At 40.9% G+C, this 24,944-nt stretch overlaps 1 protein-coding gene across 2 annotated transcripts in view; it reads right to left on the reverse strand.

Annotated features, from left to right (window-relative positions):
* Positions 1 to 24,944, reverse strand: part of LRRC72 (leucine rich repeat containing 72) — a 48,490-nt gene continuing 23,546 nt past the window's right edge. Inside the window, exons 6-9 of one of the 2 annotated variants that reach the window (XM_037891646.2) lie at positions 14,952 to 15,041; positions 11,501 to 11,665; positions 8,441 to 8,468; positions 1 to 4,820 (exon numbers count right to left, since the gene is read on the reverse strand). In XM_037891646.2, coding sequence (XP_037747574.1) covers positions 4,655 to 4,820; positions 8,441 to 8,468; positions 11,501 to 11,665; positions 14,952 to 15,041 — 449 coding nt within the window. In that variant the 3' untranslated portion in view covers positions 1 to 4,654. The remainder of the gene's footprint in view (positions 4,821 to 8,440; positions 8,469 to 11,500; positions 11,666 to 14,951; positions 15,042 to 24,944) is intronic. The other variant, XM_043541119.1, reaches the window with a different exon arrangement.

Here is a 24,944-nt window from a genome sequence, read left to right on the forward strand (position 1 = left end):
TAAGCTTTCGTGAGCTACAGCTCACTTCATCGGCTGTAGCTCATGAAAGCTTATGCTCAAATAAATTTGTTAGTCTCTAAGGTGCCACAAGTACTCCTTTTCTTTTTGGAGGATCAAGGCAACCAGTTCTGAGGTGTGTCTCCACATGTATCTCATCTATTTTCTAATCAACAGCCATTTCACCATAAAATCCTTCTAAGGCTACACTTAGAAAATTGAACTGACTACCAGGCACAGCATTCAAATAGGATATCCATATTTTTGAATGCCTATGACAAAAGGGCACCAACTAGAGCTGATTGAATTGGAACATAAAATCAGAATTGTAGAATTTCCTACAAAACAGAAAGACTGGTTTCCACCCCTGCTCTAGCGAGAAACTTCCTGTGAATATTGAGTCTGCCCTAAAAGAAAAGGCTTAAAAACCATGCATGCACACAAATGGGTGCATGCACACATACACAGAGCAAAAAAACCTAAAGTGACTAAAAGCCAGCTAATCTCAGAAACTGTAAAGTATTCATGATTCTCTAGCATGTTTATCTCAATTGCGTTAGGGATAGAATTAGGAGCATGTGGAAATTTACCTTATGGAACTCTTCTCTTTTGTGTTATAGTGGTTTGCACTGCACCCAAGACTTTAAGGGCCAACTGTGTCTGCAGCTATGTGTACCGTCCCCACTGATGTCAACAAGAGCCATCACAGGCAAAATGTAGCTCTATAGACTGTTATAGATGAATAGACTTGTATATACTGTGGGTGAAATTACTGTTGACCTCACCCCATCCCATTCTGCGGCAAAATCTATGTACTATATGCAACATATGCAAGAGCGGTAACAAAAGAGGCCTACAGGCCTGCGTCCTGTAAGACTCAGCTTAAGCTAAAAGCATTTCCGTATGCTGGGCTGTGGCATTTGACCCAAATAACGGACTAGACCAATCTCTAGCTAGAAAAGAGCCAAAGGGCCTAACGTCCCTAGCTGTCCATTATATGCACCCTCCACCCTGCAAAAGTCCCTAGACAAAACGCTGCCACAAGCAAACCACAGATGTTGATAATAACGTGCATCAGCACAGTGCTAATTATAAAACTGTTTTTAATTATCTCCTTATAAGGCTTTATTAACAATGCTTGAGTGGTAAAAATAATTAATAAGGAAATGTATCATTTGGCTTGGATTTGAACCTATATAAAACTGGTATTGTAGGGGCAGGGCAGAAAGAGACCAGGGTGGCACCTGTGTGTGGCCATCTCTGTCTCCCTCTCCCTGCATGCTTGTATTCAATAAAAAACCTCAGACTGTTTGAACCAAACAGATGGTGTGACTCGTTTTCCACAACAATATTGAGTAACTACTTATGTAACATAAGAAGAAATGCACACCAAGAACTGGGCATGCTGGGAGACTAATTCTGTTGATATGACCTACCAGGACAGCCTTCTATAGCCATTTTGTAGCCAAGAAAGTTGACTAGTATTTAGCTGTTCTTTAATCAAAAAACTTTGTTGACAGTAAAATAGTATAGCTCCCTTTTTTTGTACTGACTTCCTGCTTCTTTGCAACAGCTTCATTATAATTACATTAAAAATAGGTTAAAAGAACATTAAAGTTGCAACGTCAAGCACTCAAAAGTTAGGAAATGCCAGAGTTAAGATTGCCTCTGCAATCTTAATTTTTGCATATGTATTAGATCTTTGCTTACATCTCCAGTTCACAGGACAAATGGTTCTCTAGATAAATCAGGGTTGTATAGTGAATGAGGCTGTTGTCAGTAGGAACCTTGCTTGTCTCATTTGTTGCAGAAGTTGGAAGATGTGTCGTGAACAAGGTAAAGGACTGCAGAAACAGCAGGGATGGTCTCATGGTTAAAGCAGTTGAATGCTGCCATGGGGAATTGGGAACTTCTATCCCTGCCTCTGTCACAGAGTTCCTATGTGATGCTAGGCAAGACATTCAAATGAAAACGTTCACAGTTGGCTGCTGATTGTGCATTCCTCATTTCCTTGGTGCCCAATGTGAAACAGATGGGGCCAGATATGCAGAAGTATTGAGTGCTCACAACTGCAAATGAAGATGATTGGAGCTGAGCTTTGACCATAGAAAGTGCTAGAAAAATCATAGGTAGTCCAGATAATCAAGACAAATTTGGCCTTAAATATCTGTGTCTCAGTTCCCCATCTGGAAGATGGGGATAATAACACCTAATTGCACAGGGTTATTGTAAAGATAAATTCATGAATGTCTGTGAAGCACTCAGATACTATGGTGAGAACACAAAAATGCCAGGAGTAAATTACTAATTTTGTATTCAATGCAAGGTGTAGATGGTGTGTGGTAAATAAGGCCTGGGACCACAAACCAAATGACAAGGATTCAAAAAAATCTTGAAAATATTGAATAACTATCCATTGTGAGGCCCTGGGTCCTTCAGAAAAATAACATATGATCATATAATTAAAACTGTATCATAATACATATGCACAATGGGCCCAAGTTTAGACTGCACGGCCATCCTTAATTCTGGAATTTCCTAATATTTGAATGCTTGATTTTGCAACCTTATTTTTCTTTTAATCTAGTTTTATGGCTATAATTTCCTAATTTAGGGTTTAAAAAAAAAACTGAAAAAAACAAATTCCATCATATGGAACCATATTGACCCCCAACTTGGGTAGTCAGCAGGGTTTAGACCTTTAGTTCTACAATACAGACCTCTGCCATTTGAGCTAATGGAGTAACTGATAGAAATAGTAGGCTGTTATCATCTATGTGGACCAGCCAATAGATGGGGAGGACATACAAACACACTTGCCAGTGGGTTTCATAGCTATTTTCTGACAGCAGAGGAGTATAGAGATGCAGGACTTCTAGGTTCAATTCTAGGTTCTGGAGGAGAGTGTACCTGAATGGTTATAGACTTTTCTGCACCTGTCCCTCCCACACATGCCTGTATCTTTCTGCCTCTACTTCTATCCATCCTACCTTGGCTCTGTCTCTCTCTCCTCCTATCTACCCCCCACCTTGGTTCCTCCCTCCTTCCCCCACCTTTCTGTTCCTATCCAATCCTGCACCATTTGGCTCTTGCCCCTGCCCCTATTTGCTTCTATCTAATCCCCTCCATCCTCTGGTTTATGCCCTCCTCCTGTTCTGTACCTATATGCCCCTCTCTGCTCTTCTCCCTCTCCTTGCACCCCACTACAGCTCCTGTCTCCCTCCACTAGCTCCTGTTCCTGCTGTCCCCGTTCTGTTCCTCCTCACCCTCTGTCTTCTGAAAGACACCTTCCCCACATGCACCTCGCTTCAGTCAGGCAGCTTCTTCTTTCTCTTCCATATTCGCAGGGGGAGCATTGAGAGCACAGGAGAGACAGTTTCCTTGCTGTCAGTTCCAATTCTTGGTGGCACATAGGCCCCGGCAATGGGGAGGAGCAATCAGAGGGAAAGTCATGCTTGGGTCCCTACAGCCCTAGGCTGGAGTATGCTCAGTGCACACAAAATCTTCAGAGAATTTAACAACATGAAATTTACTTCTGTAATTGAGTAAATCAGAGTGTAACTTTACATTGCAACTGTCCCAGTGCAATGTACTTCCCTCTTCCCCTGGAGACTGAAACATTTTCTTCCACATCACACTCAGCTTCATACTGCTGTGAGATAAAGTATTAGATCCCTTCTAACTGTGAATCCTGGGTTAAAGCACCTACAGTGTTTAACTGCTGGGATGCAGGCCAGGCTCTGTGGACTCAATCATGGCTCTCTGATCTACCAAAAGCTCTCCCCTACCCCACATACACTGGGAGATAAATCCTGCCTTTCCTTTGATGGAACAGCTCAGGAGGTTCTCCATGACAGCAATGCAGTAGAGTGTTCCCATGAGGAGTGATTAATACGTCTGTCTGGCTAGATTCCTAGTGTTTCACCTTGACCACTATGAGCACAATTGCAAAGACAGGTTTCTGGCCAACAGGAAGTAAGAAAGGTTGGGACTCTTGTAAGAAGTCAGCATGGACTTACCTTGCCTCTTCTCTACATTCCTAATGTGATTAACTTTCCCCTCCTGCCAGTTCCAGACACTTTCCTTTGAAACAGCAATCAGCAAAGGACAAAAGTGGATTGTAGCAGGAGTTGGGAACAGGGCTAAAATTAAGATATCAATGATAAGGACTATATACCAACCTTATACACTGAGATGACTTGCAATGACTTCATTTGGGAAAGAGAGAGGCCACATGAAGCCTTAATCTGACCTGGAAGTGTTGGAAACTAAGGTGGTAAGAGAAACCTGATTAATTTAGAAAAGAGGAGGCCAACCAGCAAAGAATATCAAAGATGAATACATTCATCCTTAGTGTCCTAAAAGTTAATGTAAAGCTTTGCTTTGTTAATTTGTCACAACAGACAATATTATACTCATGAGAATTCAATTTGTGGCAACATTATGATAAAGTTACAGCAAATCTGTGACCGGCATTTTCTAACCTTAATCCTTGAATCCCCACATTTGGGATTAAAGGAAATGAATTTAGAATTTTCCTGCTGAAAGTTCTTTTAATCAAGTATAAGTTATAGCATACATGTTTTATGGATATTAACTTACAATAAAAGTTTAATATCCAACATGTAGGTACATATTTTCCTAAGGAACCAAACAGTTATCTGAATTTGACTGTCAATTTCTCAGGAGGTTCTTCTGGTTTGTTTTCAAGGCGTATTCCTAGACAGGTGGATATTTTATTCCAATCCACAGAGGAAAATTCCATTATAGATCTCTTCATTGCCCTCACAAAAACAGCATCTTCAGGGTTTGCAAATGGAACTCTACAAAAATAACAAAACAAATGTAAATAACTGACATGATAAAAACAATTTTTCCTAACCACTTTGGAATTATTTTCTGGAAACAGTTATGTGGAAAGTAATGGTAGAGACAATTATTGATTAAACAGACTAGTCTATAACTACTTACGAAATTTTTTTATACACTTCCTCTCTAAATCTTGAGATCAAAATGAGACAAAACAAAAGAGAATCAAAAAAGGCAGCGTCAGAGAAGTCCAAGTAAAAGAAACTTCATTTTATTAACCTAATGCAATAAACTAATTAAAATGTATTTTCCTTAACTTTAAAAAATAAGTGAACTCAGTGCTAAAAGATATATTAATACAATATTAATTGCTCAGAATTAACTTTCACAATATTGCCACATTTATACACAGGGATATGATTCTGTGCATATAGATCTGGTTACAGTAGGATTTATAAGTGAATTTTATGACTTGTATGTAAGCAGGGTCTGAATGAACTCCACTCTGACAGCTAGCTGGGGAGGGGTAGAGAGGTCAGGAGCAATCTGTATTTACATGAACACACCTACTCTGCCAAGATATACAGCAGATAGAGCTGTGTTGCTCAAAGTGATCAACTTTGGCTGGTGTTGGGTTACAAATCACTTTATTATTGAATACTAGGGGAGTGAAATGTTGTTATCAATATTGTCTTTATTGTATGAATAAAGGGGCTCAGAACTGTGCTTAACCTATTCCAAATGAGGGAGTCACCCTCAGCTGAAAGCCAGGGGCTCAAATGCTAGACCCCTGTGAAAGTAAGTGAGAGTGGAGATGGGTGTCCCAGCCATGAGATGTAGACTTTCTGATCTGGTTTAACCGGTTCTTCCCTACAGATAGTGCTAAATAGGCTTAATTAGGAATCTTTTGTTATTTCAAATACTCAGTAAGAGCTGAAATCACTTGTGGTGGAGTAGTGTTTCTGCCCAGCCTGCTGAAAACCACTAAGAGAGTGATATACAGATGTCACAGCAGTGAGGCAGGTGGCAGCAGAAGGTAACTGATGGGCAGCCAGCAAAAGTGGCAAGCAGTCAGTGAGTTACCATGGCTGATGAGATGGCTAGGCAGCAAGAAACCGTGACTGGCAGGGCAAGTGCTCAGATGGCAGAGCAAGCAAGGTGCCTTCTTCCCCAGGTGGGAGGTGAACTCACACAGATGCAACTCTGAACCCTGGGTCCTCACTGACCAAGGACAACCACTGTGATTGGGATATGGTGAGGAAGCAGAGGAGGGCACAGTAAAGGAACTTTTGATTGTGGAAAATCTTCTGCCCCGCGCACTCTGGGGTGGGTGTCCTGCGCACAGTTTTATGTTTATGAATCCTCCTTGTGGCATTTTCCCTAATTAATGTCAGGTGACTTCTCTCCTTTCATTAAAAGTTTCTTTTCTAAACTCAGACTCTGTGCTTGCGAGTGGGGAAATATTGCCTCTCGGAGGTGCCCAGAGGTGGTGTGTAATTTTCCTAGGTTACTGAGTGGCAGCTTGAGCCAGTTCTGTGTTGTATTGTTGAAAAGGAACCCCTGTACCTGGTTGCTGCTGGCCTCACCTGGCAGAAGGGTTACATGTACATGTAAAATCTTAATCATTACACTGCATTTATAGTCTCTTTTGCAGATGTAAGTGATCACACACTTAGGCAAATGCAACTGATGTTTATTTCACTGTGATTCTTCTGGATAATCAAGGTGCAAACTTCTGATTAGCAGATTTTGAATCCAAAAACTGAAACTCCATAAGCTCGTTTTGTGCCATGTCATACTTTAGTTGTACCATAAGAGATGTGAGCTGTAGACTCACAAAATCAGTGAGGAGAGTAGAGGCAGAAAGAAACTCGGCAGTACAGTCATTCTCGTATATAGGTGCTCAGGTGTTGGGCACGGTATAAAAACTGAATAGAAAAGAACTCTCTGCATAAAGGCATGTACACACATTAGCATGTGCCTAGCTTTAATTGTGTGAGGAGTTCCACTGACTTCAGCAGGTCTGTTCCAGTGCTTATAGTTAAGCATGCGCTTAAGTACCTTGTGGAATCTGGGACCTGAGCACTAAAAGCAACAGAAAGTATATGCAGCAAGCAGAGTGGTATTGAAACCAGCATAGAACTCTGTTTTCTTTATGATTTGCTTGATTGCATAGCGCCATACTCAAAGTGGATAGTTATGTATACTTAGGTTGTTAAAGGAAATGGTAGCGAACTTATGTGCACTAACATGTGTACATGCTAATTTTAAAAATATATTTCTCAACAATGTCTATGTTTAAAACATACCTACTCACACATGTTGCTCACTGATAAATTAAAACAAGCATGAACTGTTAAACTTGTAAAGTTTCCCCATAAAAAAACTGCATCTAAAAATGTCTGAGCATTAATAGCATCCTTTTCCCTACCACAACACTGAGAGAGAACTAAGTTTTATCTTTATTTCTATTATACATGAAAAATCCAACAAAATAAACCAACTGTGGGCTGAGAAATTTCATTCCACAGGGCAGCATGTTTTCCAGGAAAGTGCCTATTTAAGAATAGGGAGTTAGAAGGAAATTCTCTCACTCATTTTATAGCAGAACTACTCAGTTGCTCTAACACATTAATGTACAATATTTTTAGCACTTAGTCCAGGTGTGGGCAAACTATAGCCTGCAGGCCGCATCCGGGCCACCAGACATTTTAAGCTGGCCCTTGAGCTCCCACTGGGGAGTGGGGTCGGGGGCCACTCCATGCAGCTCCCGGAAGCCAGGGCATGGCCCACCTCCAGCACTCCAGCCAGGGAGCAGGGTCTGGGGACGCTCCACGCAGCTCTCGGAAGCAGCAGCATGGCCCCCCTCTGGCCCCTATGCAGTCCAATGGCTCCCTCTGGCGCTCCAATGGGAGCTGTAGGGGTGGTGCCTGTGGATGGGGCAGCATGCAGAGACACCTGACCGCGCCTCTGCATAGGAGCCAGAGAAGCAACATGCCACTGCTTCCGGGAGCCACCTGAGGTAAGTGCTGCCCAGAGTCTTCACCCCTGAGCCTCTCAGAATGCCCCAACCCCCTGCCCTCCGAACCCCTCGATCCTAGCCCGGAGCACCCTCTTGCACCCCAAACCCCTCATCCCCAGCCCTACCCCACAGCCCACACCCCACAGCCAGAGCCCTCCCCCTCCGCACCGCATTCCCCAGCCCGGAGCCCCCTCCTGCACCCTGAACTCCTCATTTCTGGCCCCACCCTAGAGCCCGCACCCCCTCCCACACCCCAACACCAATTTTGTGAGCATTCATGGCCTGCCATACAATTTCTATTCCCAGATGTGGCCCTCAAGCCAAAAAGCTTGCCCACCCCTGACTTTGTGTTTGATATTGCAAAATGAACTGCATTTTATCATACACCTCATTTCCTAATCAGCAATACTACTGAAAATGCATTGAAGATAGCAGCAGGTGGATTGTCTCATCACTGATGGACACAGTGGTTTATCCCGCCACAAAAAAGAGCAGAATATTTTTTAAAAGTGTCTGCCTTTTTTTTTGTTTGTTTGTTTTGTAGGAGCAGTGAGGATTGAGTGAATACTTTTGATGTGCAAAAACAAAAATAGGCACAAACAAACTACTTACTTATTTATGTGATTTGCAACTTCATAACCTGTAACAACAAATTTATAATAAGTAGTTAATATTTCTACAGCACTTTGACCATTTAAGAACTACGGTTTGTTCTAGCTCCCATTGACTTGAATAATGCAAGATCAATCCCTAGGAGTGCTAGCCATTACAACTGAATATTAGTAGTTAAATAAAAATATAGGCTATAGCTTCCTGGTTATTAAATGTTTTCTTCTGACTGTATATGTTGTGTCATTATTCACATTTTACTTCCCCTCCCAAAAAATGCTGCCATACATTTTTTTCTTTAAAAGAAATGATAGCACCAACCCTCCAATAGCAAAGCAATGTGAACATATGATGAAGAAAAAGATACATTGTTCAAAGATATCAGTTTCTAACTTCCCAGGGGTCCTTATGAACTATGAGGGAAAAGATTAAAAATAACTCTTTCAACCTGCATTTTAGAAATTATTATTAAACTAGTAAAGCTTATAGTCATTGTTTTGCAGATGATTTAAATCTATGCAAAACATTACACTCAAAATCACTTGCAATTAACTTATTATCAAGTCCAAACTTTGCACTCTGAACTCCTTAAATGGGTTTATTAGAACCAACTGCATGATGTTCATTCTACAATGAGAAAATGTGTAAGTATTTTTATCTATAGTGGACACAGTATTGTAGATAGGGCATGAGAGTTTTTAGAGCAGGCTCAGGTGACATGACAGTAGAATCACCTGTGACCTTTCTCTACTACTAGAGAATCCACTGTTGGTAGCAGTGAAGCTGCAGCAGTGTAAAAAGTTGTTGTCATTTTGGTTATAATATAAACCCATTTTCAGTGGCTCCTGAGTTCCATATTTTGCCGTTTAAGAAAGTCTGAGGCTGAGTGTAGGCTAACTTCAGTGGGACTAATTCACATGCTTAATGTTAAGCATGTGCTTTGCTACATCAGGGTCATACTGCATTGTTCAGGCAGATATTTTAACAACTCTTAACAAATTCCTCCATACAAAAAAAGCGCCCCCAGCATTACAGTGGTCGAGCTTACTAATGTATATGCATAACAGTGCTTCAGAGAGTCATCTCTGCTTATCGGACTGAAAGTTTTGTCTATTTTTGCTCCATTAAATTCGGAGATATAAAAGAGAATTACCTGGATTATATTTCAGGGCTTGTCTATTGGGGGGAGGGGTTAATCTGTAGCTCTTTGATGTGCATTAGGTAATGTGAAATACGCAAACCACACTAATATCATACACACGGAACAGTGTGCCCACTTTTAATGTGCATCATTTTGTGCACACGATGGTGGTTTGCTGAGTACTAAGGGCATGGTGTTCTTGGAGAGTATCCCATTATCCTTTGCTTTGTTGCTAAGCAATATGCATTCTGGGATTTTTCTTGCTATGCATTGTGGGATGCATAATGGATGCCAGGCAGGTTCAAATTTTTAAAAAATCATAGGCTTCCTCTGTCTCTCTACCCCATATTTCTTTTCTGGGTGAGCTAGTGCCATTTTCAAATTGCTGTCAGCCAGCATGGACCCTGCAATCAGTGGCCCACTCACGCTCATCCTCTGATGAGTTTTACTGATTGTCCTTGGTGGAGTGGGGAAGAAAGCATGCAGCAGGCTCCAAACTTTTTCTGGGTATGGTGGTCATGTAGTTGTGGAAAATCCTGTCCAACTCTTCAAAAAATGGAGAGGTTTCATGTCTCCTGTTGGATTTTTTCCTCTCATCCCTGGTTTTAATATAAGTCCTCCTGAGCTGTTTGCTCTTTATCTGGTACTGGTTGGCATATGATCATGAACCCTTGCAGACATCTGCTTAGCAATCGCCACAAAAAGATATAATTCCCTGTATAGACAAGATCACAGCTTGTCTAGAATGAGCAAATCGTTAATTAAATTCCAACTGCACACCCAAAGTGCATTCATTTACACCTGCCCAATCCCATGGAAGACAATGGGATTGCATATTTGTCACTGAACATAATTCGAAGCCACTACGGTTCATGACTGTACCTTAGGCCAGAATTTGGTTTGCAGGATCTTTACTAGTAAAGATGGTGTGCAAGACAAAAAGACCCCTCTAAATTTGACAATTTGAAAAAACATCATCCTTCTTTTAAATGGATCAAATTTCATCTGGACTCACACAGACCCAACAAAGATGACATGCTACGTTGCCATTTTTAAAAAATCACAATTAAGAGCACAACATTTTAAACTTCTACAAATAAAACAGGTAGGGAGAGATGTTAAGTATGTAAGTCTACTAAAAAACCAAACCTTTGTGTGACTGATATTTCTAGTAGGTATATATTTGTAGTATATTTTAAGCAAAAGGCTCCAGACCTAGAGTTTTGTGTATTTAGATGCTATAGAAAAGGCTGATGCACCATCTGCAACACTATTTAAGAGAGAAACTCTTTTTCTTTGGAAGACTGAAAAGGTCTAAAATGTCAAATAAGCACCAGGGGGCACCAAAACTCTAAACAACCGGATCTGTCTGTGACAGATATTCATGAGACAAGGTGGGTGAGGTAATATCTTTTAATGAATCAACTTCTGTCGGTGAGAGAGACAAACTGTCGTACTTACACAACAGAAGTGGTCCAATAAAAAATATTACTTCACCCATCATGTCTCGCTAATATCTTGTGACTGACATGACTAAACCAACACTGCATACAGACATTCATGGTCAGTACACAGGTACAGTACCCTGGAAAAATTCATTTCCCTGTTAAATCTGTTCAGAACATGTGAGTAAAACCTTCAACACGAATGAGAATACATTTTGAAAAGATAATGAAATTCTATTTTGAGTAGCTGCCTTAAAGGCAATTCTGTTATTCCAGAGTTTGATTAAAACACATAGTGTAATATAAAAATTAGTAGAAAGAACACATTCACTGCATGTTGCTACAGTTTGTTAATTAAATAAAGAAGCAATCTGAGTTCATAAAGCATATCTATTTCATTATTAAGTTGGTGAAAATTATTATTTCTAATTCAAATTACCTGGAAATATATGTTTTTCCCTAAATCATTATAAATACCTGGAGACAGCAGCGAACTTTTGGCGCATGGAATGCTTCTGGTAGATACTGTCTTAGCCACCAATGGCATATCTATTCTCTTTCCAAAACCTATAGATTGGAGAACACGGGACCTTTCATGGTTGTAAATATGTAAAGCTGATTCCCTTTCTTTTTGAGTAACTTCTGTTAAAAGAGAAATAAAAACTGTTACCCTTTCTATACCAATGAATAATATCTAAGCTTAGCTGCTTGCTAGTATTCAGACAAAAACTATTTTCTCTACAGAATTATGACCAGATCCTCAGCTGCTGTAAATTTGTATAGCTCCACTTACTTCAATATAGAGAGATACTGATTTATACTGCCTGAAGATTTTGGGTGAAATCCTGACCCGCTGAAGTCAATACCAAACTCCCATTAATTTCACTGGGTCCAGGATTTCACCCCTAGACTCTGTTTACATGGTGTTTAAATGCATTATACTAGAGAACTAAATGAAGTCTTAAATTGTAAGATTCATATCCATAATAAAACAGAATTCCAGTTCAAAGTCAATAATAATTCCCACCACTCAATTACAGAAAGTTGTAGGAGTACAATCAAAAAAAGTTTTGCAGCTTCATTTGTCCTTTTGTTTGAAGATCACTTGTAAATTTTAAACAAAGAGGTTAAGATTGTAAATCAAAAGGAGAATTTTGACATTAAGAATATGTACCACCTGCTAATCTCAGCACTTTCAAACTGGAATAAATGGGAACTAAAGACTCAAAACAAGAAACTCTAGCAGAAGCATTTTGAATTCAGTAAAGTGTTTTAATATTGATGTCTAGGGGACCAATTAGAAAGGAACTGCAGTAGTTACGCCTGGGGGTAACAAAAGTGTGACCAAGTGTCTTGTGTAAATGAGGAATACAAGAGTATATTTTAGTAATGTTCCATAGTAATGACAGGAGTTTGTAATGTTAAAGAAAGAGTTCTCAAATTGACAGTCAAGGGTAAAGTTTGGTAAAAAATACTGTCTAACTTCTTAATTCAGGAATGATCATTGTACTGTGGTTGTACTTAAAGGAAGATTAAGTCCATGAATTTAACAAGATTATCTCTGGACTTTGTAAATATCAATATAGTTTCCCTAGATTAAATTATAGCCAGTTCTCCTCTTTCCAGCAATGGTCCTCATTGCAACAGTAAGAGAAGTACTATCCTGAATACTGAAAAAGTTATTCTGAACAATGCCAAATGTACACTGATAAGGCCTTAACTGGAGTACTGTGTCCAGTTCTGGGCACCACACTTCAGGAAAGATGTAGACAAACTGGAGAAAGTCCAGAGGAGAGCAACAAAAATGATTAAAGGTCTAGAAAACATGACTTATAAGATTGAAAAAAATGCTTTTTTTAGTCTGGAGAAGAGACGATTGAGGGGGACATGATAATAGTCTTCAAGTACATAAAAGGTTGTTATACCGAGAGGGTGATAAATTGTTTTCCTTAGCCACTGAGGAAAGGACAAGAACCAATGGTCTCAAATTGCAGCAAGGGAGATTTAGGTTAGACACCAGGAAAAACTTCCTAACTGTCAGGGTAGTTAAGCACTGGAACAAATTACCTGGGGAGGCTGTGGAATCTCCCTTATTGGAAGTTTTTAAGAACAGGTTAAACAAACACTTGTCAGGGATGGTCTAGATAATAATTAGTCCTGCCTCAGTGCAGGGGACTGGACTAGAAGATCTATTGAGATTCCTTCCAGTACTACATTTCTATGATTTCTACATTCAGAAAAAGGCTTGAGGTCCACCAGCAAACCTGTATCTGTATAACAGGGAAGTGCACATGCAAATTGTAATGTGGGCCTAATCTTGCAAACCATTATTTGTGAGGACAATCCTTTCTCAAGTAGAACCAGCAGAGTCAAAAGAACTGTTTTATTTTTAATATTTAGATTGTGGTGCAGCCAAAACTCTGTGCTCTGCTTCTCAAACACTGAGGAAGAGTCCGTTTCTGTCTGGAAGAAAGTACACTGACAATGCAAAGGGGGAAAGTGATGTATCGTACAGACAAAATGATTATAGTGATGATAGATGAGTCTTATTAGTACACAGTTATAATGTAGATTTTTAAAGTTAAACAAACTAAATTCCTCTAATCCCACCGGAATTAAACTCACTCATTCTCCCTTTCAGTAATTCCTAGCTTCAATCCTATGGGTGAAATTTTGTGTTATAGAAAAGGCACAGTAAAGAACTGATAGCTGAGAAGGACGAGGGGGGAGGTCAAAGATGGCTTTAAGTCACTTTACATCCTCCTGATTCTGAGCTACTCCAGGTCTGTAGTGACCCCCAGCATAATTTAGACAAGTCCTGGGATGTTGTCCAAATTATGTCAGCCTCCCCGAATGGGCTTTGGGTAGCAGCACTGCCCAGAATCTCCACAACACTGTGTGCTATGGCCCTTCCCACCACTCGACCCCTCCCATCTCAGTCACACCCCATCACTAGGACTGGTGAGAGGGTACTGAGCCTCAGGTCTTGGACCAGAAGAATTCTCCCCTGTCCAGATCTGGGGCTTCAAGAGCCCTTTTATACCACTCCAGCCCTATCACCCAGCATAAAGCAGGGGTGAGAATCTTACCCATTGTCTCCAACATTCCTCCTCCTAATGTTCAACCCCCTTCCTCCACATCATTGAACAGTTCACTCAGATGACAAAAAAGTCATGTAGGTAAATACACAACTTAGGCATTTATTGAAGAAGTCGATCTTTAGGATCTATTTCTTCTGTGGCATCTACAAGAAACGAGCTGATCGAGTCATTAACTTATGTATTTCATTTACTTCTTCTGTTTATTCTCAAGAGTAATGGTGGCAAAATAGAGCCATACTTGCCCAGGTTTTACCTTGAGGGGTTGCTGGGAGAGATGTATGGATAATAGTTTTGTTTGTAGTGGGCTTAGCCAGTTTTATGTGAATAAGATCAATTAAGAAATGTGCATGCATTTATTTAAAATCTACAAAGGTATGCAGACCTCTGGGTGAGCACAAACTGAAATAAACTGGCCATTGTACATGCACTTACCCAATTTGCACACATGAAGATAGGTGCATATTTCTGAATACTGACATTAACTTCTCTTAAATTTGGTCCACAGAATTTTATGTAAGACAAATGAGATCTCAGAGTGGAGACATACACATTTTAAACAGCAAAGAAGCCAAATCTTTTAATCAGTTTCAACATGAAAGGTCTGATATCAAGCAGAGAATTGTTTAGTTCACAAACTCTACCTCCGTGCAAAATCTCACAATTAATTGGATTAAATTCACTATACATTTTGGTATATAAGCAAGAAGGAGAAGGAGGAGAGAAGGAAGAAGGAGAACAGCCACAGGAAGAATTCACCTACTTTTCTAAATGGCCTAGAGTCATAAGTGACTGTCAATGCACTGTGAAAAGAGGAAAGCAGTCCTTACTCTTCCTGTCGAGGAGTTGTACTGAGGGAAGGAAGTATGTCACATAAAGACGGTACCCTGGATCTTGTGACAGAGGGTTGTGAAATAGATCTGCAAATGTTTCAGGGAGGAAGAAAAAATATAAAAATTAACAAGCCTGGGGAAATAATCAACATTTAGCAAAGATATTGCAGAAAATACAATTAAATACATCCAAATTGTTTTTATACTATGAGCCAAGCCCTGCAGTCTTTAGTCAAACCAATTCCCTTGCCTTAATAAGGACTGCAAGATTTGACCCATTATGAAATGTTTAATGAAAATAAATGAATTAATGTGCTGAGCCTTTGAAGTTCCTGCTTGATCTTTTATGATTAACTAAGAGATCTTTGATACACTGACAAATCCATAAAGTTTTTGCCTTTGATTTTCTTATGTACTATAAGATAAGTATATACTTAAGTACATAGCAGTTTTACCATATACTTGGAATATAAAATGTGAATGACAGTTTTCTGACTTGAGAATATATCTAGTTGGAAATGCCTTAGACAACTACAAATACATATCAAACAATGGGTGAAGCATACAAATTTCAAAAGTGCTTAAGTCATGTAGGACCCTAGGTCTTGTGCTCCTAAATCATTTATGTCCTTTTCAAAATTTGGCTCAATCACTCAATCAGAGTTCATAATATTTATTATGTGAACAAACAAGCCCTTTTAATGGAGGTATTTATTTTTCTTTGAGAGACATATATATCAACCCAATATTGCCATTTTGCCAGGAGTGGACACACAAAGTCTTCCTAGATCAAATGCAAAATCATTTGGGTTCATGGGAATGATGTCACAGGACACAGTAAAATTCAGTGGGTACAAAATGGAGACCAGCTCATTCCCTGGTTGACTGGCAAGCAGGAAGACATGGTTTATAAAATGGGTTGTGCAGCAAACCTATTTCTTTTCTTTACATGACAGCTGTGTCTGGCAGCCATGTAGAAGAGAAGGTGCTATCTGGCCAGAGATAACTACTGTGATGTACAATATTTCAAAAGGAAAGGATAGGAGTTAAATAGTGGAGCAGGACCCACCCTGCATGGTGATTAGAGGTGAAAGAGAAATCCTCCAAACCCATTAGTTTCACCACCATCAGAGGGCCTAAAAGCCACCTTGGAATTTTCCTCCCCGTCTTAGGACCTGTGTGGCAGATACTCAGCTACTCTTGGGGTATCTACACTGCTGACTCATACATGGCCAGGCACGCAGTTGTATCCAAACTACCCTATTGTTCATCCAGAAACCCCTGAAGTGCGTGTCTCAGGGCAAGTAGATGCCGAGCTAGCTAGCTCACCTGAGGAGGTGTGGATAGGTGCTCGGGTGAGCGGATACATGCCCGGATGAGCAGTGGCCCAGCCCCATACCAGCTCACTTAGCACTGTGGATGTGGTGAAGAAGTGGGTACGAGATCTCAAGCTTCAAGAGCCCTCCACTCCAACAATTCACAGTACACATATCTTCCTGCTCCTCAGTCTATAAAGTTCTCGCTCCCCCTGCATACAACAGAAGTAGCATGCTGCAGTGTCCAAAGCTTACTAGCATTCTATTTCAGTGTCCACAGTTCAGTATTACAGCTGAAAATGGCAATAGCTCAGTGATTGCCTGTAAGCAAGAAACACTCTCCTGACCCTTCTGCCTATGCTCAGTATGGCGTTTGTAAACCCCATTACACCCTGTCCCTTTTTTTTACTTTTCTTTTTTTCATACACAACAATGTAGGAAAACTGTCAGTACAGTAAGTTCACGAAGGCATTCAGTATTGTATTCACTCACCTTACTGTATTGCATTGTAATGCACGATAAATACGTACATTGTAATGTAATCACATATGCATTTACTTTTCACCGCAAGGTTGTGTACAGAAATGAACAAGCAATTGAGTACACTACAGAATCCCATCATTTCCCTGATGCACATCATAAAATAACATCAAGGACAGAATGGCAACTTCTGCTACGATTTCTCAATTGATTCCCCATTCTGTCATTGATCTTACTGCATTTGTGATTTCTGGAAAAATGCAATATTTAATTTACATATGTACCTTTCAGAATTAAGGTCATTTAACTGCCTGTTGTGCAGGGAAAATTCAATCCATAATTTATGGAAGATGAATGTATTAAAAAAGCTGAGACAAGGTGGGTGAGATAATATCCTTCATTGGACCAACTTCTGTTGGTGAGAGAGAGACAAGCTTTTGAGCTTACACAGCTCTTCAGGTTTGGGAAACTTACTCAGGACAGGTCTGCACTTAAAACAGTACCGCTTTACCAGTGGTTCAGTGAAGACACTACTACGCTAATGGAAGAGCTTCTCCCATTGGAGGAGTTAATCCACGTCCAGAACAGACAGTAGCTATCTCAGCAGGAGAAGTCCTCCCATCGACAGAGCACTGTCTACACCAGGAACTAGGTCCGTATAACTGCATTGCTTAGGGGTGTGGATTTTTCACACCCCTGAGTGACGTAGTTATACTGATATAAGTTTATAGTGTAGACCTGGCCTCAGAGTGTCACAACTAAATACAAGATGGAACAGTTAGCACAAGTAGTTAACACATACTTCAAGGGACTATTCAAGGTGAAATGACCCATTAACACCTCACCATTCTTAGGGAGGAAAGGGGGGAAAGCCAAGACAAACAAGTTTGTTTACATTTACAGGAGATAATGATGCCCGCTTCTTATTTACAATGTCACCTGAAAGTGAGAACAGGTGTAACCCATGGCACTTTTATAGCCAGCATTGCAAGGTATTTACATGCCAGATATGCTAAACATTCATATGCCCTTTCATGCTTTGACCACCATACCGGAGGACATGATTCCATGCTGAGGACGCTCGTTAAAAAAAATGTGTTAATTAAATTTGCGACTGAACTTCTTGGGGGAGAATTGTAAATCCCCTGTTCTATTTTACCTGCATTCTACCATATATTTCATGTTATAGCAGTCTCGAATGATGACCCAGCACATGTCGTTGATTTTAAGAACACTTTCACTGGAGATCTGACAAAATGCAAAGAAGACACCAATGTGAGATTTCTAAAGATAGCTACAGCTCTTGACTCAAGGTTTAAGAATCTGAAGTGCCTTCCAAAATTTGAGAGGGACAAGGTGTGGAGCATGCTTTCAGAAGTCTTAAAAGAGCAACACTCCGATGCAGAAACTACAGAACCTGAACCACCAAAAAGGAAAATCAACCTTCTGCTGGTGGCATCTGCCTAAGATAATGAAAATGAACATGCATCAGTCCACACTCCTTTGGATTGTTATCGAGCAGAACATGGACATCATCAGCATGGACGCATGTCCCCTGGAATGGTGGTTGAAGCATGAAGGGACATATGAATCTTTAGTGCATCTGGCCTGTAAATATTTTGCAACGCCGGCTACAACAGTGCCATGTGAATGCCTGTTCTCACTTTCAGGTGACATTGTTAACAAGAAGCGGGCAGTATTATCTTCTGGAAATGTAAACAAGCTTATTTGTCTGAGCGATTGGCTGAACAAGAAGTAGGACTGAGTGGACTTGCAGGCTCTAAAATTTTACATTGTTTTATTTTTGAATGCAGGTTTTTTGATATAATTCTACATTTGTAAGTTCAACTTTCATGATAAAGAGACTGCACTACAGTACTTGTACTATGTGAATTGAAAAATACTATTTCTTTTGTTTTATACAGTTCAAATTACTTGTAATCAAAAATAAATATAAAGTGAGTACTGTACACTTTGTATTCTGTGTTGTAATTGAAATCAATATATTTGAAAATGTAGAAAACACCCAAAAATATTTAAATAAATGGTATTATGTTGTTGTTTAACAATGCGATTAATCGTGATTAATTTTTTTAATCGCTTGACAGCCCTAGTGGAAACCCAATCAATCACAGTCCCCTCCAGCCTCAACCATAACAAAACCTGTAACAATGGGTTTCATACAGATGTGCAATGTCATAAGCACAAACACAGCAAAACCCCCAGCCAGATAAAATCAAAACACGTAAAAAGCACTTGTGGTCTGTACCTAGTGTGACAGGCTCAGGCCAGATAGCTACAGGAGAGTGATAGAAAGCAGATATATTAGCCCCAGGTTAAGTAGGTCCCTTTTCCCTGGGTAAGGTAACAGGGAAGGTTCCAGAACAATCAGGAACTTTCTGGAAACAATTAAGGCAGATAGGCTGATAAGAACACCTGCAGCCAATTAAGAAGCTGCTAGAATCAATCAAGGCAGGCTACTCCGGGCACCTGGGTTTAAAAAGGAGCTCACTTCAGTTTGTGGTGTGCCTGCGAGGATCTGGGAGCAAGAGGCGCAAGAAGCTGAGAATGAGAAGGTGTACTACTGGAAGACTGAGAAGTACAAGCATTATCAGACATCAGGAGGGAGGTCCTGTGGTGAGAATAAAGAAGGTGTTGGGTGGAGGCCATGGGGAAGTAGCCCAGGGAGTTGTAGCTGTCACGCACCTGTTACAGGAGCCACTGTAGACAGCTGCAATCCACAGGGCCTTGGGCTGGAATCCCTCCATCCCCCCAACTCCCTACTTGATACTGGAGGAGTTGAACTGGACTGTGGGTTCCACCAGAGGAGAAGGTCTCTGGCCTGTTCCCTGACCCACTGGGTGGATCAGCAAAGACTGCGGGGATAGTTCTTCTTCCTTTCCCTATGCTGGCCAGTGATGAGGCTAACTGAGTGAACGGCAGATCTGAGCCACGAAAGTGGCCAAACTGAGGGCTGCCGTGAACCTCTGAGGCGAGAAAATCCACCAATAAGTGCAGGACCCACCAAGGCAGAGGAGGAACTTTGTCACACTAGGTTGGCATGTAACATCACGCAAAGTTAAATTAGTTTTACACAAAGGTGGCCCACAGCAGCAGCACAAGTGAGATGTCATCTTCTGTCTGGCATCCGGATTTGTAGGCAACTCCAACTAGCCTTGAGCCTACCAAACGCTGCAGCTGCTGAACTTGAACTTGAATTCCTTTTTTTCAGGGCCACTGACATCAGGGTAAGGTTTCATCAGCCATAGCAGGGGTGGATATGCAAAATAATAGTTGGCACAGATACCCCGTTCATAACATTTCCGGGTCCCTGCTTTCCCCTTCAGGTACAAGCCAGATCTCCACAGCCTAATGTCATTAATATTTCCTGAACTTCCCATGTTTGTGTTGAAGAACTTGCCTCTTGTGGTCCACCAAGCCTTGCATAAGAGTGGAATATTATCCTCTGCAATTCCCATACTCATTTGCCCCTTCTGGTGGGTGAACTATGAGCACGAGTGCCATTGATGGCCCCAGCACAGAATGGGAACTCCATCCTCTGAAAACTAGCTATTATTTCAGGCATGTTTCTTATGCCAATCACCAGAGCTAAAAGACAGTGTTAATGGCCTCACAAACCTCAACTACCATGAACCCAACAGTTAAGTTTCCAACTCCAAAGTGATTTGCTAGAGACCTGTAGCTGCCCGGACAATCGTGACACACTTTTGTATCACTATGGCTCCCTCAATTGAGTGTTCTGGTGCTGGAGGGTTGGTGCAAGTGCCTCACATAGCTCTATGAAGGTCTGTTTCCTCATGCAGAAGACCTGGAGCCACTGCTGATTGTCCCAAGTCTGCAAAACGATGTGATCCAATCACACCATGTGAGTTCTCCTATACCAGAAGAGACAATAAACCAAAGGATATTCCATGGCACTAGCAGCCTTCATCATATCTGTCCAGCATGTCACAAATGAACTGCCCTCATTCCTCATGGCCTGCTGTTTTCAGTGACTCAGAAAATGCTGTCAAAAGGCTATTCAGTGTCTTGGTGAGTGCCTATCTCACTGCAAAAACATTTTTCTGGCAATAAGGAGCAAGAGTAGGACGAGCTCATCCAATGGATCCATGACTTCCATCCAGTTCTTCAAGGATAAAAGTGAGGAGCCACATAATCTGGAAGTGCCATCGGCACATATGTGAAGTCGGGGAAAACTGTTTTCTGTGAAGGGGTCCAGGAAAATACTATATTCCAGTACAAAAACACACCACAAATCAGTTCTTAGAGTGCCTCTGTATGTCACAAAGAACCCTGGGATATGAACTCTGAAATGATAGCGCTAAACTCCTGTACCTAGAGCAGCAGTATGAATGCAGGTACATACTGTTGTACAACGTCCAGCACAGCAAATGTGGACTCTCGGAGCAGAGTTGCCTGGCTCATGCCTGCATGAATAAAATCCAGCACTGAGGTATGCACATCCTGTAGACCAGGGGTCAGCAACCTTTCAGAAGTGATGTGCTGAGTCTTCATTTATTCACCCTAATTTAAGGTTTCACGTGCCAGTAATACATTTTAATGATTTTAGAAGGTATCTTTCTATAAGTCTAGAATATATAACTAAACTATTGCTGTACGTAAAGTAAATAAGGTTTTCAAAATGTTTAAGAAGCTTCATTTAAAATTAAATTAAAATGCAGATCTTATCAGTTTAGTGTGATCCTTGCCCTTGCTTTTCCTTGCTGAGTTTTCCAATGTCTGGCTTGTATTTGAATACTTTAAACTGCACACAGGCTTCTGAGTGATCAGTTGTTAACTGGCTCTGAGAGGGACAGAGGACAGATTTCATGTCTGAAAATACCTGTTCACACAGGTATGTGGATCCAAACGCAATTTTCTTCAAACAGTTAAATTTCACTGGCACGGACATCCAGCAGGTCAGAATAGAGGCCCCATGATCTCTCTCGGTAGCTTCAAGTGCACTCCGCAGATCTCCAAACTTTGATGCCCACAATTCTGAGCTTTTTAACTGAATGAGCTGCATTTCGAAATCTTCAACACCCATCCACTGAAATACAGACAAATCCAAGTCACTTTTGTTGAACTTTTCAGATTTAATTAGAAAAGAAAGCATTGGGCCAAATCGCTGGAAATCTTGAAATCTGTCGCAAATTCTGATTCCAGTTCTTGCATGTACATTCTAATCTCAATGTTAAATGCAGTGCGCTGTTCCACGTGGCATGATAGTGATGTAAGCAGCAAATCAGGACTTAAAAATATCCCAGTACAGTGGAGCTGGAACAATTTTTAAGGTGGGGGTGCTGAGCTGTGCCCCCTCTTGCCCCTGTCTGCACCCCTCACAGCTGCAGAGCCCCGGGACGGCGGCCAGGACCCCAGGCTGGCAGCAGAGCCCCCCATACCGGTGGCCGGGACCTGGGGCTGGCAGCGGGCTGAGCGGAGTCGGCGGGCAGTACCCCAGGCTGGCAGCGGAGTCCCCGGGACCAGTGGCCGGGACCTGGGGCCAGCAGCGCGCTGAGCGGGGTCGGCGGACGGAACCCCAGCTGGCAGGGGTCCAGTGGCTGGTACCCCAGGCCAGCAGCATAGCCCCTGGGACCAGTGGCCGGGACCCAGGCAGTATGAATGCCACTGAAAATCAGCTCGTGTGCCACCTTCGGCACACGTGCCATAGGTTGCCTACCCTGGTGTAGACATACCCTAAGGCTAAAACAACTACTGTGGATTATGCTAGTTCAGTGGTTATGGAGAGAAAAGTGGAAAGAGGGATAAGATATTGAGGCAAACAGTTTAGTGAGATTTATAAAGGATTATTCACTTAACTGAATAAAGACAGAATCTGCAGATGTTCTACACAGGTTAGAAAGTTATAAGATGTCAATCCTTCTTCTTCAGGGCATAAAGCAATTGCCAGACAGGACTCGTGAGGAGACACTCTCTTATGTTATGGAAAGATGCTACTGGCCAGTTGTGTTTTGGGGGCCCATAGATATAGGCAGGATATGAGAATGGATATTTGGTCTTTTCCATGCTGGAAATGACTGTGTTTATAATATTTTGTGGTGGGGGGAGCGCTGTGAAATATCTGCATTCTTCTTATGCTCCTGGTAAGATGATTTTTTAGATCAGAATTATTATTTTTTAATCACTGCATTTAATTGTATTAGGAGAACCACAAGATGGCAGTAATAGAGTTCCATTCTTACTGCTGCAGAGTTCAGTCAGTACATTCTAAAACACTATATATAGCTCATAAACCTACACTAGTGAATAAAATGAATACTACTGTTTGGGAGAGATAGCTCTTTAGGAAGGGAATCCCAGAAGCACCTAAGCCTTAGGAAAATTTGGTTTAGTTTTGGATTTGATGTAATATCATTTTGGAATGGAGTGGGGCTTCAGAAAGGGAGATTTTCAAAGGCACAAATGACAGCTAAGTACATAATTCCCATTTACGAAAGACACTAAGGCACCTCCCTCACCACCCAGGCACCAATATGGTCCCTCTGGTTCCTGTAATCTTGTTTGAGAACAGCTGGACTATTTTGTTGCCAGTTCCAAAAATAAATCTTTCTAGGTGCTCTGTCCATCAGCATGGTATCATTGTATAAGAAATTTAGGTTCAGTTCCTTGGCTTCACCACACAGTTTCGGTGTGGCCATAGGCTTGTCTACCTTGTTCATTTAGAATTTAGCACAATGGGAAACTTATCCTGGCTGGAGCCTATAGGCACTATCATGATTCAAATATAGAAAAGAAGAACCACCTAGTTAGAAGTAGCAGCTGGGTACCGTTGAGGACTCATATTTATGGAACTTGTTGCCTCTTTCTGTTTGCAAGAACCTGAGTCTGGTGATCTTCTGGCAGAGTGAAAGGTGCATTTATTAAGTCAGTCTTTTTCACTGAGCCCAAGCCAGACTGTGGCTGGCCCTGGCACAGCAGAACACTGGAGGGAACACAAAGAGTTTGTATGCCAAAAAGATGAGGTGGGGATGAACTGAGGCCATGACCATGCCCTCCACTGCACATGCTGCTTCCCCCGAAAGGGTGCACTGGCAAGAAAGCCAGCCTCAGGAGGTACAGTTTTTCCATGAACTGCTGCAGAAGTGCAGCTGCATACCATGTCCAATGTAGCGCCGTGTCTAAAAGGTAAAAACGAGCCCTAAAGGAGGGATGTAGGATACTTTGGCAACTGATGTAGCTATTGGGATGAACAATAACGGTTTATTGGGCTGCTCAAATAATAATCCCCACATGGGTGCTTAATATTAAATTGATGTTATATGTCCAGATGTTACGTGAAGGGTGCTGAGTAAATTTTATTTTTAATTGGACTATCCAACAATAAAAGAGAACCATCTAGCAATAATAGGTATCTTCTCATTCCTAAAGTAATCTTTATTTCATAAGAAGAATATTTGATAAAGGATAGCCACAGAATCTGGCTAATTCACACTAAAGACTGGTAGGCTCAGTTCAAATTTCTGAACGCTGCAAATTAGCAAGTAAGCAAACTGATATTATTTATGAAGTAAGGATACTGCTTAAAAATGTATTCTTGTTCATTTATTTGACAGTCATTTGCTACTAATGTGATAATGAAGGGTAGTATACTGTATTTCATTAAAATAATAGTCTTCATAATGTGAGACCTCATTATCACCTTAATATAAATTCTTGACTTGTATGGGTTATAAAGTGCAGTGAGTATATACTGTATAGTGCAATAGTATTTTCCCCTATCAAATGGACTTTTTTCCTGTATCCATAAACGAGAATAAAATTTCGTATCAGAGCAAGTTGGAGTGTTCTAGCTTTTATTTTTATTTGCTAGTGGTTGAACCAATGGGAACTACATTATCATGTCATTATGACTGATGTAGGCATCATTTCAGCATTAGAACATTGCTTTGAATTCTTGCTATGACTGTTTGTTTCACAATACTGTGAAGCAAACTGTTTGTGCTTGTTGAAACTCCCTGTTAATTGCTTTCGCTGTAACACTAAATCCAACTGACAGCACCACTGAGAAATGGGATGTCTGTCCAACTTTTGTTCAATCGTTTCAAACAACTTCATTTTTAGAGGTCTATTTTTAGATTTTACACATAATAGAATAACTTACAATAATTTGACTGGTATGTTGTCTTTATAACACTTGACTTGTTTTTCAGTT

Source organism: Chelonia mydas, chromosome 2 (genome assembly GCF_015237465.2).
Source record: "Chelonia mydas isolate rCheMyd1 chromosome 2, rCheMyd1.pri.v2, whole genome shotgun sequence".
In the NCBI taxonomy this organism is placed as follows: domain Eukaryota; kingdom Metazoa; phylum Chordata; order Testudines; family Cheloniidae; genus Chelonia; species Chelonia mydas.